We start from the raw sequence: 27,101 nt of genomic DNA on the forward strand, positions 1-27,101 counted from the left end.
TGTAAAATGCTTGTCATGGGTGTACTGAAAGTCATACTGGCCCTTTTTCATTCTCTTGTCTTACAACAGCAGTCATATTCTGAATGATTTAGAGACCTATGCAGCAACCACCTTAAGTGTGATGAATTACACCATTCTTGCCTTCTCCACAAAAGGAACATAAAATGTGCTTCTGTTGTTTACAAACAGCAAGGAGAGGAGTTTAAAAGACAAATATGCCAAAATATTGTAAACACAACAAAAAATGGACTCTTGATGAAAAATTCTTCTAAATTTCCATTCTAGATCACAGTCTTTCTGTTGCTGCTATTGTAATCTATGGAAATTTTGTTGAAGTGACATCTGCAAAAGTCTGGTTTTAAACAGAAAATAAGAGACAATGTAATGTCGTGCTTCAAGGTTTTTAATACAGGTAGAAGCGTGGCTTGTGCACATTCATGTTGTTACAGTAGTTCCCTCTCCATGTCTCTTTTTGTGGTTGTTTTTTTTTTAATACTGTCTGTGGTCATTACAGGATTAGTTGTGTGTGAAAGTCAAGAATTTGCACATAAAGTTATATCTGCATTTTCATGCATTGAAGTGAGGGATTTAAGCTTCCTATTCCTAGTCCAGATTCCAGAGAACTGCTCATATATTAAATTGATGCCGCTTATGGCGTAACTTCAAGAATATCCTCTTAGGAGTAGGAATGAAGAGAGGGAGGGGCAAAAAAAAGGCAGGATTGTCCTGTACCAATACCTTGGAGGTAAGGTGACTTTTATCTTGAGGTATTTTGTAACATTTTGTACTGAAAGAAGCAAATGAGAGCATGTGTAGGTTGGGTTGGGGAAGGGTGTTGATTTTTTTTTTTTTAGTTGGTTATTTTGGCAGAGTATTTCAAAAGCCAAAAATGTGCCAACTACAAGAGTGATGCAGATAGAACAAAGCCATTAACTTATATCAAACATGCCAACAAAAGTAGACAACTTGTTTACCACTTAGTTGGAATAGTTACCCTCCATGCAACTCACCTGATCTGCAGAAACAGAGCTAGATTCATGTTCAGAGTGGCACTTCAAGTGTACTTAAAATTCTTAGAAAATGGTGTTAATTGGAACTCAGTCATCTCTTCTGTTCCTGTGGCTCAAAAGCAGGATTAGTCAGGCATGATTAATTTGAGATATCCTAAAGTCTTAAAAGATAGCTAAAAAGCTGTGAAATTTTCCTTTCCTGAATTTTTTGTTTCAGTGCTTGATGTTTTCCCAAAAACTTACAAGAAACTCTTTTAGCTTCAGATTAAGCTGCCATTTCTTGCCTTATTTATAGTGGGAACAATAAAAAAAGAGGAGAATCTCTTATTTCTGTTTTTCAGGAATCTTTACATTCTCTAAAATAGGACTTGCCTTCATTTCCTTTTCCTTGTTGAGTTTTCAGGTTGCCATTGGCTGCAGCAAAACTGCAAATGTTTGCATATTTTAACTTTGTGAATCTGATAAACTGCTAGGAATTCAAATCATGCATATTTCTTTGGAAGTTCTAGACCTAAGGAGTGAGATGTTAGAAGACTGAGAGAAAAGACTGAAATTATATGTGAAGGTGGGAAGAGGAGGTGTCTGCATGATACCTGACCTGATGTTGCTGTTCTTGATAATAAGAATAAAACAAGAAAATTAATCTGGGCTTTAAAGTTTTTGGCTAAAGTCTAATATATGGTACTTTAGAGAGATCAAGAAGGTTCATGTTTTTTAAAAAAAATTTGGTGTTTACATGGTTACATCTGTTTCCTAAGATTAATTTAGATTAGTTACTGTTCTGTCTCTGAAAAAGAGAAGTAATTTATTTTAAACTTGTGCTCAAAAGTTAACAGTTTAACTACATCTAATCTGTGGGATCAGGGAATGTTTCCCCAGTTCCTGGGTGTAGATATGCACCCTATTTATGTTCTCTCTGTATGCCAAGGCATGTCTGGCTCCTGTTGATACAAATGAAGCCAGTGGATCCTGGCCATATGGAAGAAAGGGAGCAAACATGCGCTCCACTGGGCTCCTGGGATGGATAAATGGGACACCAGGACTGTGGTGTGCACACTGAAGCACAATTTTGTGCAGGCTCTGAAGTTAGTAATTAAAATTATGCTTAAGTCGTGTCAGCACGCAGCCTGTTTCCCTTGTTTAGCACTTTTGCTCTGAGCACAGCTTTAATGGTAGCAGTGTGGCTGATAGTGCTTTTGTGCAGGAGCAGCTAGAGTTTTAACTGCATCTTCCCTGAGCGGTCTTGAACCTCAGTGGAAGCTAAACTGGTGGTGAGTGAGTAATCTACCTATAATTGATGGGAATGAAGTGAAAAATTTTAAAGGAAGTGAAAGCCTAGTGAACTAAGAGCTGTAAATGCATGAGGCTAAACCAGATGCTTTTCTGGTAAAACTGAGTTGTCTTAGATGCTTTTCTTCAAGCTTGCCTTTCCTATAAATAAAATACCTTTCCCAGCCCCACAGGCAACTTAGTCAACTCTTTCCGTTACTGGTGAAGTGCAGAGCTAGTGAAAGCATTATCAGGCTATTACCATGCTTTATGCTTCAACTTGACTTGGTATGAGATTAAAGTGCTAGTGGGAAAGGACACTGAAATCTTTATAGCACTTATTTTTTTTATTGTGCAATTTGATACTAACCCAATTAAATTTAGTCAGTATATTACTACTTCAGAACGAAAACTAAGTTGTGGCACTAAATTTGTTCACTATTAAGATCGGCTGTAATTTAAAAGATGGCAGAGTATCACTTTAGTCTGGATTTAGTGAGTCATGTTCATAAAACTGAAATGCTCTGGAGGCCAAATATGTCAAGTTTTAAATGTTAAAATACTTGCTATAATGAATTTGTCTCATACCTGTAACAGTCAGAAGTGCCATTTTTTTTGCTAGTACTTTTGACATCGAAGAATCTTTATTACTAGCTTTTTGCTACTGAAAATTATGTTTACTTACAAGATCTGTAAGTAGTGATGTTGCCTTCAGAACATTATGGTACAAAATCAGCTAATACCATGTGCTGTTGCTCAATGAAAAAAGCTTGTTAGCCTAAGGCATAAGATCCTGTTTTATATAATCCGCAGCGGTTTAGAATAATGTTTTTTACTGGCATGTTATGTTTGGTAAAAAGCTTGCCCCAGAGGACTGTAGTGTTTTGTTTTAAGGTCTTCTACTATCAGTGCCTCTAACAGGTAGAAACCTGTGCACTTGAGAAGGAACTGGATATGTTTTTTGGGTTCTTGTTTTAGTTTATTAGATGTCTGACTTGTGTAGGGTTTTTTGTTTCATTTTATTGGTAACAGTTTTCTTATTTTCCAAGAGCTGCTAGGTAGATGTGTCAGTATTTAAACTGGATGTAAACAAGTTTAGTTTGAAATCTTTGTGAATATCTGTAATTACATCTGATATACTTTTTTTTTAAGATGGGGGGGGAAAAAAAGCTTGAGCTTCCCAGCAACTCCCTGCTAAGCAGAGACTGAAAGCTAACAACTTGAGTTGCCCGTAAAATTTAATTTAACACTAATTTGAGTATACAGATGTCATTCAGCTTGGATCACATAAGAATTTTGTGTTCCTAGCAAAAAAATGTTACTTTTCAATGCAGTGCCTTTCACTTGATTCAAAATTATTTTCCATTAAAATATTTAATTACTGAAAGGATTTTCAAAGCTTGAAATATTTACATTTTTTAAAATCTAGGTAAATATTAGTAATGGGAAATTTTATAGTACGAAGGAAAATTTGAATGAAAATGAAGTGTTGATGTTTGTTTAGGAAAAAGACTGAAATCATTTGAACTTCATAGTGATACTGGAATACATCATGAATTTCACAGATAAAGTACATAAAGTATGTTCAAAGATGGAGAAGGCTATCCTGAAGAAAGGTGTGAATGTCTGTGGATTAAGAGTCTGGCACTGTATTTTATCTTCAATAGCTAAACTTCTTAGTGCACTGAAAACTGTTTGAAAAAGACAGGAATAAAAGATTGTAACTGTGAAAACTGTCAAAATATTTATCAGAATTATTTTTAAATGTGTTAGTAATGGGCTAGCAAGTTGGTTCTTTGTTCCCCTAGATTAAAGGGGGGAGGGGAAGGAACTGAGGCTGTAAATTTAATCTTGGCAGATTAAAAATGGTTTTGACAGTCCTGCATCTTAGTGTGAATATGCAGGGAAAATACTGTCAACATTTTTTTAAATTATGGGACAAAATCTAACTGAAATTTTGAATGTATCTAATTAAGGTACACAGAATTGTGCCTTTTGTAAATGTCTATTTATACAGGTGGTTTGACTAGTTTACCTTATTGAATGGTGTTATGTAGCAGAGCTTAACAGAACTCAGTTATCACTTGTGTGGAAAAGAACTGAATTGTCATGTTACTGTGTAATTGACTTGCTTAAAAATCAACAATAAATTCAATAAAATGAAGTCATTGTCTTGTTTTTTATCTTAGTGTTCTGTTTAAATTTGGATGGAATACTTGAGTAGTCTTGAAGATTCCTATTAAATAAACTTCTGGTAGTATAGTTTTAGTTGCATTAGTATCAGTTCTTTGTGTTGGTTTTTTTTTTTGATTAACAGTTTTTCCTTCATTTTGATTCCATTAATACAGATGGCACAATATTGTTACCTGTGAGTTCTCTTCAAGTTTTGATTAATGTTTTGAAGTTTAAGATGAGACTGGTTAATGCTTAAAAATACTAAGTAATGTTATGCTGCTAGCTTTCACCAGTTTCACCTTATTCCAGTCTGTTTTCTAGATTTTTTTTTACCAGTTGGACATAGAGGCAGTTAGTGAGGAATTTCAATTAGGTAAAGTTAGTGGGATTTGTTGAAAGCAATGATGTTCACATTATCAAATACTTAAAGAACCTCTTTACTATGAAAGAGTAAGGCAAGTTTGTTCTCATTTTTTTTATACCAGGGCCACAGCCATCTCTGGGAGTTAGTTTTGGAACGCCATTCGGCTCAGGTATTGGCACTGGCTTGCAATCAAGTGGCTTAGGTTCTTCAAGCCTTGGAGGTACACTTTAACTTTTCTAATGTTTCATTTAATTACTATACCGCACATCTGAATCTCTTGCAAAGCTGTAACTCCACTAAGAGGATGATCTGCTTCAGAAAAACCCTTGCAGTTTGGCAGTCTGTACTTCCCAAACTTGCACTTTATGCCTTGCACAAAGAGTTGCTGAAGTTAAGGCTAATAAGCCATTGTAGTAAAAATAGGATGATTAGGGTAAATAATACCATAAGTTCTGTTTTTAAAGCTAGGGAAGTACATAAAAGTACATCATTACATGACTGCAACTTGACTTAATTTTACATGCATGACAGGTAGACACATGGCATTGGATCATGTTATGGCTAATACACTGAAGTTTTTCACCCATTTAACTGTTGGCTATAGGGATGTGTTTCTACATGGATAAGAAACAGTGCTAGAAAAATATTACAGGTCTGGAGTTTTGCCTAAACATTCACTTTAGCTGTCACTATGTCACTCAGTGCTGTGGTAGAAAAACAATCAGTCCTCAAGGTAAAACCCCAACATTTTAAAAGTGAAAGAAAAGAACAATTCAGAAAGCTCAGAGTGTTGTTGGGGTATAATTCCAAGAGGACACATGACTGAAATAGTAGGTTGGTGGTGTTAAAAGTAATCATGTAGACCTTTGAAATGTAATGAATTCTCAGTAGTAGAATTCTACAAGTAGAATGTAAGTGATTAATAATATCTAATCTGCATGTTAATTTCATATTTATGTAGGTCAGGGATTCCTGTAGTGAAAGTTGAAAGACACTAGTATCCTCTGAAGCTTTTGTATGATGTTTGCTGAGCAAAAACATAATGTGTTACTGGTTTTGTTACATTCTCTCCTTTCTGCAGCCACAATTCACATCCTTATTTCAGCCCTTTATGAGCCAAACGTGAATCAGTGTTGTAATGCATGTAAAATACTTAAATATCACTCAGTATCAGGAAGATGATATCATGTCAGTTTTACCTTAATCATCTTGAAATTCATCTGCCAGGGTCCTTTCTCATTAGGTCATAAGCTTTTTCAGAGAAGTGGTGAGAGCCTGGAATGGGTTGCCCAGGGAGGTGGCTGAGGCCCCATCCCTGGAGGTGTTTAGGGGCAGGCTGGATGAGGCTCTGGCCAGCCTGATGTAGGGTAGGGTGTCCCTGCCCATGGCAGGGGGTTTGGAACTAGATGATCCTTGTGGTCCCTTTGAACCCTGACTGATTCTATGTATATGTTTCAGTGAACTGAAAATATTTTTGAAGTACCAAGTCATTCCCACAGCATTTTAAATACCTTAGCCCTGTAAAAATTCTTCCTTTTCAACCTAAGAGGTAGACTAAAGATTGTTGATATATGTTCACCAACATAAAGACAATGTTTTATTTTACACTGGAGGACAACTACTTCTAGTTTTGTCTTGGAAGCCTGACTTGTATTCCTTTTTTGCTAGTTCTCTGCTTAGGAAGGCATTTGCTTGTATTTATGCTGTATTCATTTGGAGAGTTACTGCCTTTTAACCAATCAAAAAGACTATTTGACCAAATGTAGAATAATAATACATGCAAAATATCCCACAGGTGTGCTCTTGGAAACAAATTGTCAGAATGAGTATTTTAAAGTTTTGTTGTTGTTTTTTTATTATTAGGGTTGCTTTTATGTTTTTAGCAGAGGAGTTTCTAATGTCTACCCTTGAAATACTATTTTAATTGGGGAAATTTGCTCTTTCAATGGTAAATGTCAGTGGTAAACATAGAGGCTTTTATGTTCAAGTATGTAAAATGGGTACAGATCCTGTGCTTAAGTGCTTGCAGACACTTGCCTGACTGGGTAATTAATTTTGAGCTAGATAGGACAGAAGACTGTATCAGTTAAATGAACTCTCATATATTCAAATGACACTTGTCTCTTACATACTCCTGAAAATAACACATTGTGGAAGACTAGGGAACTTTTTTTTTTCTGATGGTGTGTTCAATGTTTGCAAGTTTTTAAATCTCAATTATTTCTGTGAAGGAATGATAAAAGGCTCAATCTACAGGAAAAATACAGGTGTTTTCCCTGACACTTGAAACTGAAGATGGGAGCATAATTTTCTCAAACAAATACTATTCTTGTTTTGAAAACCTCTTGAGGCAGCTGTGATCAGCTGCTGTTTGTTTTGTCTGGTCTTTTGTCTCATGCTGAAAATACCAACATAGTTTTCCTTAGAAGTGGTCTCATTAATACAATTTAAAATATTGAAATATTTTGAAATTATAAATGTTAATTCTCAATAGAATTAACTTTATTACAGCTGTATGTTTATTGCTCTTCTTTATATTATGATTTTTCCATTCAATATTGTGAAATTCTATTTCTATTCTGTACTTAACTTATTTTGGTGTTTCCTAGAGATAGCTGATCACAAGTAAACCACCTGTGGAAATGACAACTCTAAAATAAGCTAAAAGTAAACTCAAAAATGCCTACTGTTTTAAGCATAGAATTGTTTTTCAGAGCTGCAAACAAAGACTGCAGCTTTCTGTAATAGAAGTCATATAACTTGTGTCTGAATTTTCTTGAGTTTTGCCTATTTGCTTAAAATTTTCTTGCCAGTGTCACTGCAATTCAGTAGCAATTTTGTAAATTCTGATAGTTTGCTTCATCTTTTTCTGGTGTGTTGTTGTGCTTGGGTTTTTTCTTTACTCAATTTTGAAGGAAGTCTTTTTCTCCGATACTTTTCTGTTTGGTTTGTTTTGTGAAGGCAGTGAGAATAAAATACTCTAGAGGCAATAATTTTAGGAACATATTTACCAAATAACAATTAGAATTATATTGGCTTTTAGAATACTTGCCCAAAACCTATGTGTCTTTAATTACAGTGTCTGTAATTTTTGTTGTATGTCTTTACTATTATTCTACTAGGATTTGGAAGTAGCTCTGCCTTTGGAAGTAGTGCCACAGGAGCATCATCATTTGGGTTTGGAACTACAAGTAAGCCATCAGGAAGTCTAAGTGCAGGTTGGTTTATTTCTCTTGAATTGAAGCTTATCTTAAAAGTGTTATAATCAAGCTGTTGTACTTGATCTAGGAAAGCTTTTGAAACAAATGTGCTTGAAGTTGCATGGCTGTATGAGCATCAACTATCTATTTACTTGATAAATACTTGTTTTCAGAGTTTTCAGATTCTGTTAAAAGTCTCCTAGATATATAGTACTGAGCGAGTGGTAATGGTTTCCATTTGATGGTGTCTGTGTAATTAGTGGAAGCAGGAGATCAGATGCAATCTGAGGCATAGAAATGCAGTTACTACTTGAATGTGTAGGCTATACAGTTACTGAGCTATAAAAATTAATTTGTGACCAATATATCAATAATTTGACTTCCTGAATTTGTGCAAACAGCTAGAATTATCTTTTTAGATAACTTTTGTTAGGCTGAAATAGACTGTTTCTTTAAAACTGTTGATATGCTTATCCTTTCAGTTTGCATAATTACAGGTATTGTATCTCTGTATATCAAATAATTCGTTGTATTAGCTACTATGAAAACATTTGTGGCACTTGAACTATGAAGTACTCATTTCACTTTTTTAGTTTAATTTTGGTGGTGGTGAGAATATGAAAATATGGGCGCAATTGCTCCTTAACTCAGGTGTCTGGAAATCTTTATCACTTCAATAGCTTGAATCTCTTGACTTGGTAAAAAGGACTTTGGTTTTAAGCAAATAGTTTACTGTAGACTAAATCACAGTATTTCTTCAATGACCTGTTGTAGGAGTATCATGCCTTCTAGGACTGACATTTTGTAGCATGTTTCTTTTTTTTAAGGCATTTTTTCTTAGCTATTACTAATGCAAACATAGCAAGTGGTCAGTATTTATTAAATAAGTAGGTGTGCAGAGAATTATCTTGGACTAGTGTCTTGTTAGTTAGCGTGCTTTATTGGTTTGCTTTGCTTTTTTCCCTTGGTTAGAGATAGGTATACTTCTTACTATCAGAAACAAGTGGAAAACTTAAACTGCTTTAAGCTACATTTTTGTAGTGTAGCTTATTTTTCCTGAGCCTATATTTAATTGCTGATTGTTAATAGTTTTTTAAACAGCATAATAATTATATAAATAGCATTGCTGCAGTTAAAGTGCATAATTTATTTCTTAGTGTATTAAAAATTGTAATTTAAAAACTAGTTGTAGGGATCAGTTGTCTGCCAGCAATGGGATATCAAACCAAGACAAGCCTGTCTTAGCTGTGTTGATGGTGTGCAGAAACAATTTAGGTGTAATTTTGCCATATTACTTAAACCATGCTTTGTCATGGTGGCAGTGCTGTGTCAGTTTCTTGAGCAGTGAGGAAGTTGAACCCAATAAAATAAAGATTGTTTTCAGTTATCTCAAGTCTTGGCTACAGAAGGTGGTGACCAAGAATGTAAAAGTATAATTTCTGTCATATGCTTGTAAAATCAAGTGATCATGAAATCTTGATCCAGACTGTGGTTATGGAATTGAAACCTCCATTAAAAGTTTTGTAGCCTAGCAGCACGTTAACTTTTATCTTTATATCCAGAATCTGATGCTGTGTAACTTCTGGACTGCATCTGATCTTGAATTTAGTTTTCATTGAGGGTGCATAAATGGGTTTGAATTATAACCTGGCTAGCCTCATGCATATTTATTTATTTTTTGTGTCCTATTTGTTAGGCAACTTTACAGAAACCTGAAACAATGTTTTCATTTATATTGTCATATGATACTCATATCTTGTTTCTGATTTTTTTTCCTTCTCAAAATCTAGGAAAAAAAATGAATAGGAGTTATGAGCTATACTGTTAGTGTTTTTGTGTAGATGTGAGCACTTCAGTATTTTCCCATACTAATAGCTGCTAAGAGTTCCATCACACTGTCTAAGGTGCTTAGATAAAGCCCCAAGTCTTCTCCACATGTTTTCCATTGGTTTGTTCATATTTTAGAATTACAGTTCTCTAAATTACTTCTGTCAGGTGTTTGTAAGCTATGACTTAAATTTAATTGCTTTAAAAGTCTTGAAACTGTTTCTGATAGTATTACTACTCGATTTCAGTTTGCATGTTTGAAAATAAACTTGAGTCCTGAAAGTATTTAAGCATCTTCTAATAGTGAATTTGACCTAGTCCAGGAGCACTTGTGTCTACCTTGTCAGTAGATGAAAAGCAGAGCAACTGCAGTCTTCTCTCAATTCTTTCAGTGTACACAGCTGTGAGATGGAATAAGTGTGTCAGACTTCCCTCTAAAATGCATGCAGTACTTTAGAAAGCTGACTCCAGGTCTTATTCATTTGCTGGCAACTGAAAAGGCCCATCTGAGTGGGATGTTGTAAAGAGCATTAAGACTCTTGAAGTAATGAGAAAAGGAAAAAAAGATAATTACTAAATTTATAGATACATTTAGAGGATAGAAGGTGCACACACACTACTGTTGTGAATATGAGATGCTAAATAAGCTTCGAAGAGCTGAGTTGAGCATTTGTATTGGGGACTTATTTTTATTGAAGAATAGCAGCTTTGGTACACAGGGTAAGAGATAAAAACTGGGATGGTAGCTGGACATACTTATATTGCTGAAAAAAGGGACCTAAGTATAATCCATGTGTAACTGAGTAGCTTTTGGATACAGTAAATCCTTTGTGATCTAGAGCATTTATTTGTGCGTGTGCAAAATAGGAGCAGGAACAGATTGGCTTTGAGATTTGCTGAACCACTGTTTGTCGCTGTAGTGCAGAGGTGACTGAGGCAGAGATGCAAAAGGTTCTTCAGGAAGTTTCTGCCCTCAAATGGCAGGGTGTCCTTTACTTTCCCTGCATCCAGCAGCAGCTAGGTGGAGTTAATTCATGAATGCTTTACCCTTGCCTACTGACCTCCTGACACTAGCTCAGACAGTTTCGCTTGTGGCGTTCACGATGCTTTCTACCAGGAAGCAGTGATCACCTGTTATCTCAGATACGTACTTAAAATAAAAGGGTAACTAATCAAGAACGGTTATGATTAGCAAGGAAGGGTTTTTTATCATTGATAAAACTCCCTGATGAAGAACAAGTTTATTCTTTTAAAAATCTAACCTGGAATTCAGTTAGCAGGAAAATGGAGGAGTAAGTTGCATCTGCTTCACCCCTAGAAAACAAGAGATGAATTAGTCAACAAAATAGTCGATACCCATATGAACCATGTCATTAAGTCCCACTCTGGACCTGCACATGGAGTGCACTGACAGTGGGTTCTGCATGGGCAACTGCATGTTGAAGGACTGCAGTTACTGGAATGTAGATAGTGGGGGAATTTCTTGGCACTATTATGTGGTGTGTAACTCAGGGCCAGACATTGCAGGAGGAAGAGTTCTGTGTCATGTTTTGAAGTAGTTTTTGGTGCAAACCATCAGTTTGTATCTTCCGAGAGCTGCTTTGGGATTTTGATGAGACAAACAATTGGGTTTTCTTTTCTGTGCATTAAAAGTGTTTTGGCATTGAGTTGAAGATACTGAATATGACCAAAGGTTTGTTTTAACTGCCTCCTGGAGAACTAATGAAGCCATGTTGGGTAATGCATATTGAGAATATACCCCCTTTTTTTTTTCTTGTAAACCAGTCCCCCTTTTTTTCATAGTATTTTAATTGTTTATGGGTTTCTGTGTGTAACTTGCATGAATCTATTTGTTAAAACCTTAACTTGCTTATGTCATACTTGTTATTTTGTGTGATTGGTTACCTTATTCAGTTTCTGGAGAGAACAAAATGTGTTATGAAGCTCTGCTTATGAACTAAATTAAAAATAATTCTAACATTCTCTAATAGTATCCATTATTATCCAAATGGATTTGTGCTTTAGAGATACAAATTCACAAAAGAAAGTAAAATTATTGTGGCTTACTGTTGCTGAAAACTGTAGGCAGATTTTCTTCAACTGACTGATGAGCTGTGTTCAGTTTGTTTACTGTGATAGAAGAGGACAGAGGAGTTTAAAATAGCACGAATTTGCTCACCCAATCACTCAGTCTTTTCCAAGCTTTGTTTTCAGTGCTGCTTTTTGATTTGTCATAAAGGGTGTTTTTTTAACTACCCAGAACTTGGCAAGGGGTTGAGTCTCTTCTGCCTCTCATTTAAGGTATGGTCTGTGCTGCATACGGTATAAAGACAGGCAAAGGTAGCCAAGGCAATAAAGCACAAGGGGCTCTGACTCCAGCTTTGCTGTTTACCTGCTGTGAGTTGAGAGGAGTTCATGGTCTGCTGGTACTTCTGCTTTCCCTCCCCACTTACATATTTAGGCTGAGAACTTGAGGAGTTAGAGTTCTCCTGTTGAGCAATTTCAGTGGGATTTTTGGGTGCCAGTGTTGTATGGGCAATGATTTAATAGATCTACAATTGAGGATGTGGACATGGACAAGCTGTGGAGTTGGGCAGAGTGGAACCTAATGGAGTAGAACAAGGACAAGTATAGAGTCTTGCATCTAGGGAGGAGTAACCTCATGCACCAGTACAGATTAGGAGTTGACCTGCTGGAAAGCATCTCTGTGGGGAAGGATCTGGGAGTCATGATGGACAAAGTAACCATGAGCCAGCAGTGTGCTCTTGTGACCAGGAAGGCCAGTGGCATCTTGAGGTGCATTAGGAAGAGTGTGACCAGGAGGTAGAAGTAGGGGAAGAACTCTCCTCAATATTGTGCCTTTGTGAGGCCACATCCAGAGTAACATGTCAAGTTCTGGACTCCCCAGTTGGAGAGAGAGAATTACTGGAGTGTGTCCAATGGAGAGTTACAAAAATAATTGGGGGACTGGAGTCTCTGTCTTACCAGGAGACACTGAGAGACTTGGAGCTGTTTAGGCTGTAGCAGAGAAGATTGAGAAGGGATCTTATAAACGCTTATGTATCTAAAAGGCAGGCGTCAAAAGGATGGGGTCAGTCTCTTTTCAGTGGTGCCCAGGAGTGATGTGCACAAACTGACATAGAAAGTTCTGCCTAAACCTAAGGAAAAACTTACTTGAGTGTGATGGAGCACTGAAGCACACTGCTTGAAGATGTGGAGTCTCCTTCTCTGGAGATGTTCAAAACCTGCCTAGACATGTTCCTGTGCATCCTATGCAGGTGAACCTGCTTTAGCAGAGAGGTTGGACTAGTTGGTCCTTACAGGTCTCTTCCAACCCCTACCATTCTGTGATTCTGAGATACAATTGTTTATGATTACCGAAGCAAACACTGTGCTGTAATACCCGAATTGTCAGAGCAAGTTCAAGGGTGTTAGCCATGTGGCAAATAGTTGAGGATCCATGCTAGTATAAAGTGTTAACAGATATTGTTAGTAAAGTGGCTGGTGTTCATGACTCCAAGGAGCACAAACTTGCCATCCTGACATAACTTGTTTTAAAATATTTTTCCCTCCTTCATAAGGATTTGGCAGCTCGACTACATCTGGGTTTAACTTCAGCAATCCTGGCATCACAGCATCAGCTGGCTTGACATTCGGGGTGTCTAGTTCTGCATCTGCAGGCTTTGGGACAGGAGGGCAACTACTTCAGCTGAAGAAACCTCCAGCTGGAAACAAGCGAGGAAAAAGATAGGCACCCCTTTTGGGGAAGGGGAAATGAATCAACTTTGTTCATCCAAAAAGTCTATTTTTCTAGATTGATGCTTTAATTAAATTGCATCCCAGGAGATTTATAAAACTTTTGCTACTTTTCCCTAGTCTGAAATAAAAACTGAAATCGTATCGAACAGATATTTTCTTGTGAATAGAAATTCATTTCTGTATTTTTATTTTTGGCCCTAGTTTTAGAAATGTTCTATACTGTGCTATTATTAAAGGATCTTGTAAAACCATCTATTTAACCTAATGTTAGTAGCAGAATATTTTTTGTTAATAAGCTTTATACCATATGAATATATGCATATTTGTGGGTTTTTTTTGTACAGATAAAATATATTCTAGTACAAATACTAGAGTTCATATCTTCTGTTCCTAGATATGGCCTTTAAATCTACTTCAGGGTGGTTTTGTGTATATGGATGTAAATATATACAGTACAGTGCACACATCTGTGTGTATGTATGTGTATATATGTATAAAATAAAAACGTGCAAGCCTTGCCCCATGGACAGGTCTCCTTTTCTTTGTGTTTTCTTTCTCCATGTTGCCCTGTGCTCCCATATCTTGATGTTTTTAGGAGTTTCAAATGGTGAGTCCTGGGCTGTGTCACCATTGCTGCTTGTGTTTTGTTGTTCAAGACCAGCTGAAATGCAATGTTTACTATTTCATAAAGTTTGGTAAGTAGTGATTAGTAGCTGGATTCTTTTTTTAAAGCCTTTTTCTGGACCCATTTAGCAGCCAACTCTGAAAAAAAATCTTAGATTTTCACACAGATGCTTGATCAGTGTTTGGCTTTGGTTTTCCTCCTGAGCTGAGCAGTGAGGCGTTGCAGAATTTCAGCTGAAAGCTCACGATGCCACAAGGTCTGTGTAGAAGCAGAGACTGTCGGGCTGGATGAGGTTTTCCCTGCAACTGTGTGAAATAGGATGTGCTGTCCTCATGCAGACCCAAATTAGCTGTTAGAAAACAGTTGATTCCCTAGCTTCTCATCAGCACTACTAGCTTTAACTTAAAAGCAGTTGTGTATCTGCTTTCAATACGAGGTGTGGTATAATATATTGCTGCTAAAGAACAGAGGGGGGAAAATGTAATTTGAAGGCAAAAGCTATTGCAACAGTAGTTTTTGATTCTTGTCTATTGCAACATCATAGCTTGTTGTGCTGCATTTCCAATCTGATACTGCTAGAAATAGCTGATTAAACATCTTGATGAGGGAAAAATAGATCAGTTAAATCACAGGTTGAAGTGTGAACATGGAACTTTGGAGCTAAGTTACTTTTTATGTAGGAGATGTTTTGTGTATAACATGGGTCAAATGAATATCCACAATCACTTTCACAAAAGCACCTTTGTTTTCCTGAAGCAGTTACAGTGCTTATGATTTTTCTAGTACCCAGAATCATTTTCTTTCTGTTGTTAAAGTGTTACTACCGTTTTGTATGTTTTGAAAATGTCTGCATTCAGTTTGTCACTTGAAATTAAAGGAAACTGAGCACAGAGTTCTTCACTTTTGTACTTGTATGTTACTGCATCTTTGTGAGAGCTGCCTTTTAGGAAGGGATACAATGTTTTTTTTTTATGTCTTGGAAAAATAAAGCTTACCATTTCTTTTGATTTCAACCTTTTCTAAAAAACTTTTATTGGGCTGCAGTCAAAACTGTAATGTTTGTATTCCTTTGTTATTGCTTTTTTTAATAGTTGATATGTTAAACCACTGGACTCTCTTGTAAGGTATTAATTTGTGAAACTAATTTTAAATGTGTACTGTTTGTCCATATGTGCAACTTAGCATTGTGCAAACAATAAAACAGTAATGCTGTGATCCTTGTAATACAAATTTGCCTGTTTGAAAGATCATTTCCTGCTGTTCTGTGCTGCAGGAGAAACAAAAACATACTCAGCTAATATAGAGAATTGTTCTTCCTAGAATTTATGTAGTGCAAAGCTGCTCTTGTTGAAGTTAGGGCCTTGATCCCTGGATTGAATGGGTAGGGGGAGAAATGAGGCATTGAGGGTTTGTCCAGAATCTCTTCACAGTGAGCTACATAAACCTGAATCATGCTGTAATTTAATACAGCTCTAGTTGTGCCGGGGGGAAATACAGGCTGGATGTTAGGAGGAAGTTCTTCACAGAGAGAGCGATTTGCCATTGGAATGGGCTGCCCAGGGACGTGGTGGAGGCACTGTCCTTGGAGGTGTTCAAGAAAAGACTGGATGAGGCACTTAGTGCCATGGTCTAGTTGACTGGATGGGGCTGGGGGAAAGGTTGGCCTGGATGATCTTGGAGGTCTCTTCCAACCTGGTTGATCCTATGATTCTAGGTATGGCTTCATACATTCAAAAACAGTCTGAGCCTTCTAGATACCTGTGTTCTGTTTCTTTTCACATTAAGGCAACAGTTATATATGTAATTGAGCCTAAGTAAAAAAATCTATTACATAATAGAATAATCACATCCTAGAGTAGAAGCTAAATTGAAAATAGGATTTGAAAATTATATTCCTAGAATGTTAGTTGGGTGGTTGAATTTGGCCGTGACTTTCAGGGATCACCATAAGCAGTTTCAATTTTTTAACTGTTATTTTCCTAATTTCAAAACATGTAATATCATCAACTTACAAAACACAAATACATTCAAAGCATGGCTTGCTTTTTTTCTAGAAGGTAGGTTAAGCAGCAGACGTGTACTTAGGTCATGAAATGGCCTGAAATGAAATAAAGTCTGGATTACTTGTTCTGTAAAGGGGAAAAAAACATGTTCTAGAAGAAGGTTAAAGTCACACAAGTCACATATATAGGATGTGGTTCTCTAATAGTTTTATCGCTTCTTGTGCAGCTATGGTATAAAATACTCCATCTAAATATTCGTAACTACATTTTGAACCTCACTTGCCTTTATGGCGTTATTTAAAATGAAAATAAAGTTTAGGAATGTAGATTTAGTGTCTGTGTCCCCTCCCTTTGACAGCAGTGGCAATTCTTTGTTTTTTGACAGCATGTCAGCTTTTGCATGTTGTTGGTTCTGCTACCTGGAATATCTTATCAGAGGATGTGGAAGCAGCACTTTTTAAGCTCTTAGTGAAGAATTAAAAGGAACTATAGAAAAATTTATCTGTGCTGTGCAGATTAAATGCCTTATGCTCCAGAAAAGTATTTTTCCTTAAATTCAAGTTACTAAGAACAAAGAACTGACTGCGTGCAAAAATTTCCAGTAGTAATTTGCAGAAGTTTTGGACATTTACTAGGATTGTGTTGTAAGGTTCTTCCTCTCTTCCCCCTGGTTAAGTACCCTTCAAGGCTGTGGCTGGTTATCTGTAGCCACTGAGAGATGGTTCAAGTATCATAGTAGTAGACTTGTACAGCTTCTCGTGAGAATCAGCAGTTGGGCTTGGAGGGGCAACTGACATCGAGTTGATGCCTGCAGCAGCTCTGGAAGGCAGTGTTTACCTGCTGCAGCAGTGCCCATGGAGCTTTAACCCAACCACCCAACCAGACAGGTAGGTTGCCTAAAAGGAAGATGACAATGGAAGAGAAGTGTGGGGAGAGATGGGGGTGGGGAACACAAGGCTCCCTCATGTGAGCAGGACAACTTGTTTTAGTTAATTTTGGGATTATTTCTTCTGAACTCAACAAGTGCCTGTCTATAAGCTAGTCCCAAATCAGCTGAGTCTGTAACACATTTTTTTTGTGTTGGTTGATTGTTGCAGTTAGGAAGTAGAAACAGGTCTGCAGGAGTTTCATTCTCTACATGGGAGATGTTTCCTTACTTGTAGGGGAAAAATAAACTCTAAGCAAAGGGATTAAAAAAAAACACAACTCGGGGAGTCCTATCAGGGTTCCAGTAGCTCTGGTGGAGAATGCAGCTTTCAACAGGTGCCAGGAGGCTGCCAGTTACATGCTGCTATTACAGAGCCCTTGGCCACGTAGATGTCCTGCAGTGTGTCACTTTTCCCAGGTCATTCATATTTTATACCTTTTTATTTTTAAGGTAGCAAAATTTTTATTAAACTCCAATATCCAAACAATCCTTCTGGCCCATGTGGCTGCTGTTGTTACAAGGTTTATTGCTTCATGTGGTTTTTTTTTTTCTACTCAGCCTCAGGAGTTTAAGCTTTATAGCCCATTGCTGCAGTTGAAGTGCCACACTGAGGAGCTGAGTAGGCTGTGTGCTACTTAAGCCCTGGTCGCTTTTTACAGAGAAAAGTTTTTCTCTTTTCCCACCTTGTACAAGTAAGACTATTCTAGCTTGTTATGAACAGCTTATGATGAAGTTAGAAACTCTGACAATCTAGAAAAGCTCCTTGGATGACTTTTCTTTGACTCTAAACCTGCCTCTATGAGGACATCAGGTAAAAACTTGGAATATGTACTTCTATCATCCACAGGGCAGTAGCTGAACAGGCACAGGATACTTTGTTCAGCAAATGTTTCACAGACTAATGGATTTCCCTACTTCTTTTCAATGCAGGTGTCACTCTACGGAGTGTGCTGGGGCAGCATCTGGACAGCAGCCGTCTAGAGCACCGTCTAATTGCTTCCAAAATCCTGTTATGATTAAAGCCTAGCATATATCTCCTGAGCAAGAAATCCCCTGCTGGCTCTGTGTTTATTGTGGTAACAGGATATGTCTCAGAGGTGATGATCTCAGTCGCACAGGCAAGCTCGGATGATGAGGTTGTGATCAGGCACTATGGTGTAGCAAAGGAAAAGAAGCACAGACTTGAAAAATACCCAAACTTTGTTATGTGAAACTTGAAATTCTGAAATATACCTAATAAAAGAAGAGTGGGGTAAGTTAGGGGAGAGCTACTTCTGGCAGGCAGCTTGAGTAGACATTCAGTTGGATGAAACTGTGGGGGGCAAAGTATTCACAAACTAGGGATAGGTGCATAGTTAAAGCTAGTCTATTAACTTTGTGGTTAAATACCTAAATGTGTTTAAATACTCTAAACAAAACAAACACCCCCAAACCCCCCCACCAAACTCCTCTAATCCTGCTAACAAGTTAGTATTTTTTGGCTTTTTGGCCTCTATTTCTTTATCTACATACACGTAGAGCACTCAAACCTTTAAGTGTGAAAACTTTGACTGCTGTTCTGTCTCGAGTTAGGATAAGGTACATGTGATAAAGGAGTCCTTACTGGTTAAAAAGTCCTCCTTTCAAGTAACCCAACCACCTGCAAGTGTTTGGGCCCAAGTGCTAGGTAGATGCAATGGCAGTGAGCGGCTAGGCCAGTGCTGCCCTTGTCCTTAATGGTGTGGGGACATCTCTCCCATCTCTGCTGAAGGTGGGTGGAGGAGTGATGGTATCTTGCCAGTGTGTCACTTTTGTTTCATGCAGTGGTGTTCAGCACAGTTCTCCAGCACTTTGCCTCCAGTATCCTTAGCAGTGGTGCCAGAGGCAGCCATGGTGGTTCTCATTTAGCACTGAGTTGGAAGAAGTGAACAGACAAAAGCGATAGCAAAAGGCATGTGCTGGCCTTAATGCCACAAAAAGGAGTCTTGCCAGTGCACATTGTGTTTCAAAAGGAACCATCTTTTCTTCTACCTTATATTTTGGCTGTGAGCTGAGTGGACTGGTGGCTATCTGAAGAAGCTCACTGCAAGTAACATTGCCACTGCTTATGCCCATAGTAGCAGGGTGATGCTTGAACTCCAAGAATATCCTTGAATGATCCAACAAATGTTCGTGTATCTCCAGCAGCCAAACCAGATGCAAGCCTTATCCCCAGGGAGGGCAAGACATGCTTTGGCCATTAGCTAAGCTTGTGCAGTACAGGCCACAGGGGTGAAGCTCCCACTTGATCCTGTGGTAGCAAAGTGAGTTCATGCTGAGCTCTGCTCTGAGAGTGAAGAGGGAAGGCTTTTAACACTGTTTATGTTGGCTTCAGGCATGGTAACGTTCTGTCAGTGCCACTGGCAACCTCCTGCTTGTACTGGGAGATGTGCAAAGTGGCTGAACTGCAGGGAGGCTGTGACAGCTCATCTAGACTGACCTTCGCAGGGCAAGAATTGCTGTAGTGAAGATATATGTCTAAAGCAAATCCCTACTGGCTTGATTTTATACTTCAGTAGTAAAAAAATTCAGCTAGAAATGCTTTTTTTTTGAGTAATTTAACACTTTGCACTTGAGAAATGTCATCTTCCTTGTGACCTTTCCCCATGCTTTATTTCTAGTGGCACAGCAGCCAGCACAGCTGTTATTTGTTGCTCCATCATGGTGATAGCCACACTGTAGTGTAACAGTTCTGACCAGGCTCCAGAGCTGCTGAGAAGCGCAGGGACAAAAGGGTCACTTGGGTAAATCAGGGGCTTGGGCAGACAGCGATAGCAGCCCAGCAGCGGCAGAAATAGTAACATTAACACTGCTGCAGAGGGGTGGGTTTCTCATTTAAAGTTAGCTCTGAGAGGGGAGAGAATCCCAAAATCTCATGGAAGCAAGTCCAGGGTGACCAGCACCAGGCCAACTCCAACAAGTCCAGTAGAGTTTGGATGGAGCTTTCTTGACTAAAATTTTGTTAGTGATTATCTGAATCGATGTCTTCTGATTGTGTCTTGACCCATCTGCTGCTTCACTAGAGAGGCCTCAAAGCTCCCCTTTACTTTCTTAACTGAAGGAGAAAGAAGCTAATGAGCTCTCATGCCTGTCCCAGCCTGTCAAAGCTCTTCCCTTTTGTGGGAAGTTTCTGCTAATGCTCAACTTCCTAATGCACTCATTGCTGCAGGGTTTTACTTGACATTAGCCTCTTGTTCACAGGTGGGAGCAGTAAGTTCTAGTGGGAAGTGTCCCTGCCTTATAACTGGGGGTTGGAACTGGATGATCTTTGAGGTCCCTTCCAACCTAAAGCATTCTGTGATTTGTCAGATGTGGTTCTAAAAGACATGGTTTAGCTGCAGACGTGGCAGAGTTAGATAGTGGTTGGAGTTGATGACCTGAAAGGTCTTTTCCAACCAAAATGATTCTATGATTCTAAGTTGTGTTTTGAGCTGTTTGTGCCAAGTAAAAGAGCAGTGATGGAGGCAGATACAATCTTTTTTACTTCTTTTGCAAGCTGTATATAAAAAAAAAAGATCTACAAAAATATCCTCATAAACATTTATTTTCTGCACCAAGTTGCTGCTTCTTGCTAATCTGCACTAATAATTGCTATATAAAATCACAACCTGTAAATTAAGCTCTAGTAAATCTTGTTGAGGAAAAAAAAAGTCAAGAGAAAAGTCACTTTTCTTGTGTCTGTAGCTCATTAATCTTGGCATCAATCTGGCTTACAGCTACCTGGTGATGCTGCCTTCACTATATTGTGTCTGAATCTTTGTCTTGTGCTGTGGCATGGGCACAGCAAGACTAAACTGTTGAAATGATCCTTCGTTCTCTCTTCCTGCATTTGATAGAACATTCATTCGGAATGCTGTGTGGCAGAACTTGAAGAATGAATGTGGAAAATCTCTCTGCAATGGAGTTTTTGTTTTTTCAATTGGAATAACTTTATTATAATGATGCCTCTTCAAATTGACCAGTCTCACTGAGGGGGCAGGCTGTGGGAAGATGGGTTTAGTCCAAAAGAAGTAATTCTTCTCTTCTCGTCTGAGGGGGGAGGGGGAAGCTAAAATAATTTCCTTTCTGCTAGTGGCTGGAATGGTTGGTTAGAGCAGAAATAATTCAGTTAGGAAACAGCACTCCTTTCAGTTTGGAGATGTGCACATCAATTTTGTGTCCAGGCTTTTATCTTGTGTAGCAGCAATTTGCTGTGTCTGCAGTAAAGTGGGAGCTCCAAAAAGCACTGTACCAAGACTCCCAGGAGAAGAGCATGACAGTTGTATCGATCACAGCTCAGTAGTTGGACAATGCTAATGAACTCCTTAAAGCCCTGGACTGATGTGGCTCAGTGTTGAAACTGGGCGACGCTTTCTGTGAAACAGCCTCCTCCTTATTGCAATCCTGCACACATGAATTTGAAGGGAGATATCCCCCAGGGCTATAAATTAAGATACTGTCACCCTGTCACCTCCTTTCAGCCTGCACCCCTTAACCCCACTATCGAGTCAGTGGGGCATTTTGCGGCCAACTGTGTGATAGTGGAGGTGTCTGCATTGGCTGTGATAATGTGGTGCCAGCACTGATGTCTGCTGCCTGTGCCGAGGCAGCGAGCACTGATAGCAGAAGCTGAGCACTGTGTGCGGATGTTCTTGGTGCTGGTGCAGCCTCTGCAGATTGGCAGCCCAGCCCCTGGGGAGCGTGTGAAATTCATATCATTTCGTTCAAAGCTGGTTTTACAGTCCTTAGACTCTGAGAGTTTTAAAAGTATGTTTTCTCTTTGGTCATATTGTTCCAATTATTTGCCAGGAAATGAGAGCCATAAAAGAAAGCCCTTCTGCTATGATTACACGTGTATTTTAAAACAGAGATATTAAACAGGATCCCTAAGCAGAAATAAAAAGCAGTCCAGCTTATGCAAGTAGTACCACAATTGGAACAGCAGTTTGGGCCTTTAAGTGTACTGATGGTATTTAAACAATACTAGCTACACTAGTGTCAAAGGTAGCTAACAGCCAGGGCAGGAAGAGAAGGACACCCTGCTGAGTTAAGCTCTTGTTTTCTAGTAACTCCTTTCATCAGGGAAATGACGTTAGTATAACCTGATGGTAAGGACTGCAGGCTTGATGGCAACAGTTCTCTGCATGCAACCCATAGCTACGGCGTTTTAGTGCTGCTTCTCTTCCCACTCACTGCACACGGGGGCAGCAAGGCATTGCTTTATCAGCAGAGTCACCCTTTTACCTGGGAAACAGCTTTGCCAGGATAAATGTACAAGACTCAGGGGTTTCTGACTCCAAGGTGGTTTGTTGATACTGTTAAAACAACAAATAAAATGGAAACAACAAGCCGACCAGGTTTTTAAATAGCTAAATCCCTACATACTCAGCTTGGCTTTCAGCTGGGAATTGATTCCATTATTTTATATTGCCAGGAAGAGGAATCTCTGCTGATGAAGTGTTAAGCTGCGATATGTAAGTGTACAAACTGCAATAAAACCCGGCTCTTGCAGTAAGCACCACCTGCCTTTTACATGCTGAGTGATCTGAATGATAGTACTGTGGTGTATTCTAGTTTCTCTCTGCAGGAAGGATGAAGAAGGCTTCAGGTTATGAGCTTAAACTTTAAATCCTGATTTATGATGTTGTGGGCACAATTGCAGAGCCAAATTCCTGTATCCAGATTTTTGAGGCTTCTGATCAGGTTTCAAAGTTGTTCAAAAGTAACAATGTAATGGTAGATAGACTAGCTAAACGTAATGAGAAAGGCACATAAATGCCTGTTTGGCATCCATGCCTGGGCAATGAAAACCAGGTAATCTCACTTGTACCTAAGTGACTAAGCTACCAAGAATGAAACTGAATATCCCAAAGGGGAAGAGAAGAAAGCATCCATCCACCATATAAAGCTTATCTCCAATAGGCTCTAAGGAATAGGAGATAGAAGTTGGTGCCAATTTTATGTCTCTTTTACTATCAAGGGAATGTGGCAAGTTGTAGAGTACGGATTGGAAATATGATAGGGAGCACAAAACATTCCTAACAGCAAGAGCTACTCACACATCCACAGAAGCTCAGAGCGGCTTGGAGAGTTGTGTTGCAGATCTTCCTTTCCTAGCTCTGAAGAAGTTCCAGCAAAGCTAGATATATAGAATAAGGTGGCAGGTCTGTGTTCCTGCTTTACCTTAGATGATTTCTACAATGGTGACCCCAGGGGGAGGGAAAGGGACTACTGTTTCTCATTCATTATTTCTCTAATTTACCATTTCTGTCTTCCAGTCTAACGTGTGTGGGCACAGCCTCCCCTGACAACCTCACTGTGACCAATTCAGCAGCTCGGACCCAAAGTGGACTGTCCTTGGTTTTCTCGGTGTGGAACTAGGAGCTGTTAAGGATGAGAGGTACGCTTTGTATTGTCCCTCTTTTCATGCCTTTCCTCTTTCTGAATACTCCTTTTTGAAGTAGAAGCAGTTGTATGTGCAAGGAGCTTTAGCAGATGAGACCTGCACACCTAAGGAAAGCAAAGCACTGAAGGCATATAATTACTCTTGGAAAATTCCCCGAATCCCCCACTGAGGGGGTGTAGCAGTAAGACAGCAGAAGGGCCTTTGTTACAATAAGTGCAGTGACAGGATGAATTCAGGAGGTGAGAAGATACCAGTCTGTGCTAGTTTGAAGCAGGCTAGAATGGTGTGGTCAGCAGGAGCAGGGAGGTCATTCTGCCCCTGTACTCTGCACTGGTTAGACCACACCTTGAGTACTGTGTTCAGTTCTGGGCCCCCCAGTTTAGGAGGGACATTGAGATGCTTGAGCGTGTCCAGAGAAGGGCGACGAGGCTGGTGAGAGGCCTTGAGCACAGCCCTACGAGGAGAGGCTGAGGGAGCTGGGATTGTTTATCCTGGAGAAGAGGCGGCTCAGGGGTGACCTTATTGCTGTCTACAACTACCTGAGGGGTGGTTGTGGCCAGGAGGAGGTTGCTCTCTTCTCTCAGGTGGCCAGCACCAGAACGAGAGGACACAGCCTCAGGCTGTGCCAGGGGAAATTTAGGCTGGAGGTGAGGAGAAAGTTCTTCACTGAGAGAGTCATTAGACACTGGAATGGGCTGCCTGGGGAGGTGGTGGAGTCGCCGTCCCTGGAGCTGTTCAAGGCAAGGTTGGACGTGGCACTTGGTGCCATGGTCTAGCCTTGAGCTCTGTGGTAAAGGGTTGGACTTGATGATCTGTGAGGTCTCTTCCAACCCTGATGATACTGTGATACTGTGAAAGGAAAACATGGTTGTGTCTCTTCTCTCACAGTCCCACTGAGAAGTATGGGAACAAGAAGCAAACATTAGATAACATTCTCCATTTTGTCTCACTCTGCTTTTGCCTTCAGACTGAGCAACATCTCATTAACCTCGCTGCCACTAACCTTCCTTCTTAACCTCTTGGCTGCACCTCTATTCTTTCTCAGGATTGGGGTAAGGTTGAGAGGGGCAGAGGGAGGTGCAGGGGTGGTTGAGAGCCCCTCCTGGGGACTCAGGTTTCTGGGAGGGGAGTTGTGCTTTCTGTGTTACTTTTCCTTTGTATATTTCTGTCTATAACTGTATATATTGTAAATAGCTGCTTGTATATTGTGCTAGCTGTAAACAAATAGCTTCATTTATGTTCCCAGAGTCCGTCTGAGTTAGCTGGGGCATTTTAAAAGTGTGTGTGGGGGGGAAGATAGAAGCCAAACCACCACACAGTCTTACGCAGCCACTTCCACGTGTGCTGGCGATTGTCCCGCAGCAGCTTTGCCTCCGAGGATCAGCATCCCAGTCTGGCATCTCAGAGCTCAGTGCCTGGGCACACAGGTGCGTGGGTATTGGCTCACAGCCAGTGCAGCAGCTGGACACTGGGCCCCTTTAAAAGCTGTAATGTGTTGTAAATGTACTTATCCCCTACACTGCTGCACAGGCAGCTTGCACCTTGGTGTTAAAAATTACATGGAAAAAGCATTTTTATCAGTTTCAGACAGCTAATAACAGTAATTTTAACTCCTCCTTTCCCTGCTTTGAAATGATTTTTCAGGCATCATAGAATTGTTTTGATTGGAATTGATTAGGTCCAAGGCCATTATCTAATTCTACCAAGTCTGGTGCTAAACCGCATCTGTGCATCTTTTAAGCCACTTCAGGGATGGGAGGATTCAATAACAGAATAGCACATAAGTTCTTTAAATGTCTGAAATAAAACGTGCTATTTGCTCTCCTGCAGTCATGCATTTGGCCTGAGAAGGGTAAAGAACATTTCTACTGAGCTAAAGGCTTCTTCAAACTACACCTGGCCAGTAGCAGTAAAAATTCAGAGACTTTGAGGATAAAAGTAAGTTAAAACAGGTAATAGACTTATAAACTGTCATTGTTATTCAATATCTATTGACTTCTATTGACTGGCCAGTAGGACAAGGGAGGAGATTCTTCCCCTGTACTCAGCACTGATCAGGCCACACCTTGAGTACTGTGTCCAATTCTGGGCCCCTCAATTCAAGAGAGATGTTGAGGTGCTGGAATGTGTCCAGAGAAGGGCAACAAAGCTGGTGAGGGGCCTGGAACACAAACCCTATGAGGAGAGGCTGAGGGAGCTGGGGTTGTTTAGCCTGGAGAAGAGGAGGCTCAGGGGGGACCTCATTGCTGTCTACAACTACCTGAAGGGACATTGTAGCCAGGTGGGGGTTGGTCTCTTCTCCCAGGCAACCAGCAATAGAACAAGGGGACACAGTCTCAAATTGTGCCTAGGCTGGATGTTAGGAGGAAGTTCTTCACAGAGAGAGTGATTGGCATTGGAATGGGCTGCCCAGGGAGGTGGTGGAGTCACCATCCCTTGAGGTCTTCAAGAAAAGCCTGGATGAGGCACTTAGTGCCATGGTCTAGTTGACTGGCTAGGGCTGGGTGCTAGGTTGGCCTGGATGATCTTGGAGGTCTCTTCCAACCTGGTTGATTCTATGATTGATTGATTAAAAAAATCTTTTCTGACTGTGACATATATGTATATATGAAGTTTCAATCATAGCTGCAAGATGCTCAGTTTGGTGTTCTTCTAGATCTGGGGCCTTAGTGATAGGCTTGGTTTACATTGAATTAAGCTGAGCTGTTGTTATGAGATTGCTAGACACAGGAAAGTGTGAATGAAAAGGTTGCAGAATGAAAAGACTGTTGCTATACTTAGGTATTGTCACACACTTGTTTGGGGTTCTTTAAACTTTTAAATCATACAGGTCAGCTTGTATATTACAAAAAAAACAACCCCACAACAACTAATGAGTCTATTGCCAGGTATGTTCTAAAGCACTTTGTAAAGTGCCACATGTTTTCAGGTTTACAAAAGCATAATGAGGTGTGCTATTATCTCCAGCTTTACCCAGGCAAGTTGAGGCAAATTCTGAGCTTGAATATGTACAGCACCTGCTCCAGATAATCTCTGCAGGGGATCTGGTGCCGGTATTTTGTTGTGATCAAGGCTCCTAACTGAGAATACATGTGGGCTAGAAAGCAGGCTATCTTCTAATAGTCTGTTATTGCTATTGGAAGAGGTCCACCTTACTGAGGATCAGTGGAAGCACTGGCTTGAAGGACAGGACTGGGAAAGTGTTTTACTTGCTACATATAAAAGAATCAAGAAGCTGCTTATGAAAACAGCAGTCCAGCTCAGATGAAAATGATTTTGTAGGAAGACTTCTGTGTCTGTAGGCATTTAACAACTGCTGTGGTGTGACATGGGGCTGACAGATATGGTGAAAGGTCACTGATGGGAACACATGGATTTAAATCCTTCAGTTGATCACCTACCCCTGTTGTGGCTTGAAGCTGCCCCACAATACAAGGGTGCCTTAGGCCAGTGTATGAGAAGTATGCCTTAGGCACCTGTATGAAATCTGGTATTGGTCACAACCATTCATGGTGTGCTCCTTGAGCTAAATGTGCTA

At 39.6% G+C, this 27,101-nt stretch overlaps 1 protein-coding gene across 2 annotated transcripts in view; it reads left to right on the forward strand.

The window, feature by feature from the left end:
- The window catches only part of NUP58 (nucleoporin 58), a 36,745-nt gene extending 21,286 nt beyond the window's left edge, over positions 1-15,459 (forward strand). The window contains exons 14-16 of one of the 2 annotated variants that reach the window (XM_064172108.1): positions 4,940-5,038; positions 7,941-8,036; positions 13,427-15,459. In XM_064172108.1, coding sequence (XP_064028178.1) covers positions 4,940-5,038; positions 7,941-8,036; positions 13,427-13,596 — 365 coding nt within the window. In that variant the 3' untranslated portion in view covers positions 13,597-15,459. The remainder of the gene's footprint in view (positions 1-4,939; positions 5,039-7,940; positions 8,037-13,426) is intronic. The other variant, XM_064172118.1, reaches the window with a different exon arrangement.
- Positions 15,460-27,101: the final 11,642 nt, after the last annotated feature.

Source organism: Pogoniulus pusillus, chromosome 3 (genome assembly GCF_015220805.1).
Source record: "Pogoniulus pusillus isolate bPogPus1 chromosome 3, bPogPus1.pri, whole genome shotgun sequence".
NCBI classification, from domain to species: domain Eukaryota; kingdom Metazoa; phylum Chordata; class Aves; order Piciformes; family Lybiidae; genus Pogoniulus; species Pogoniulus pusillus.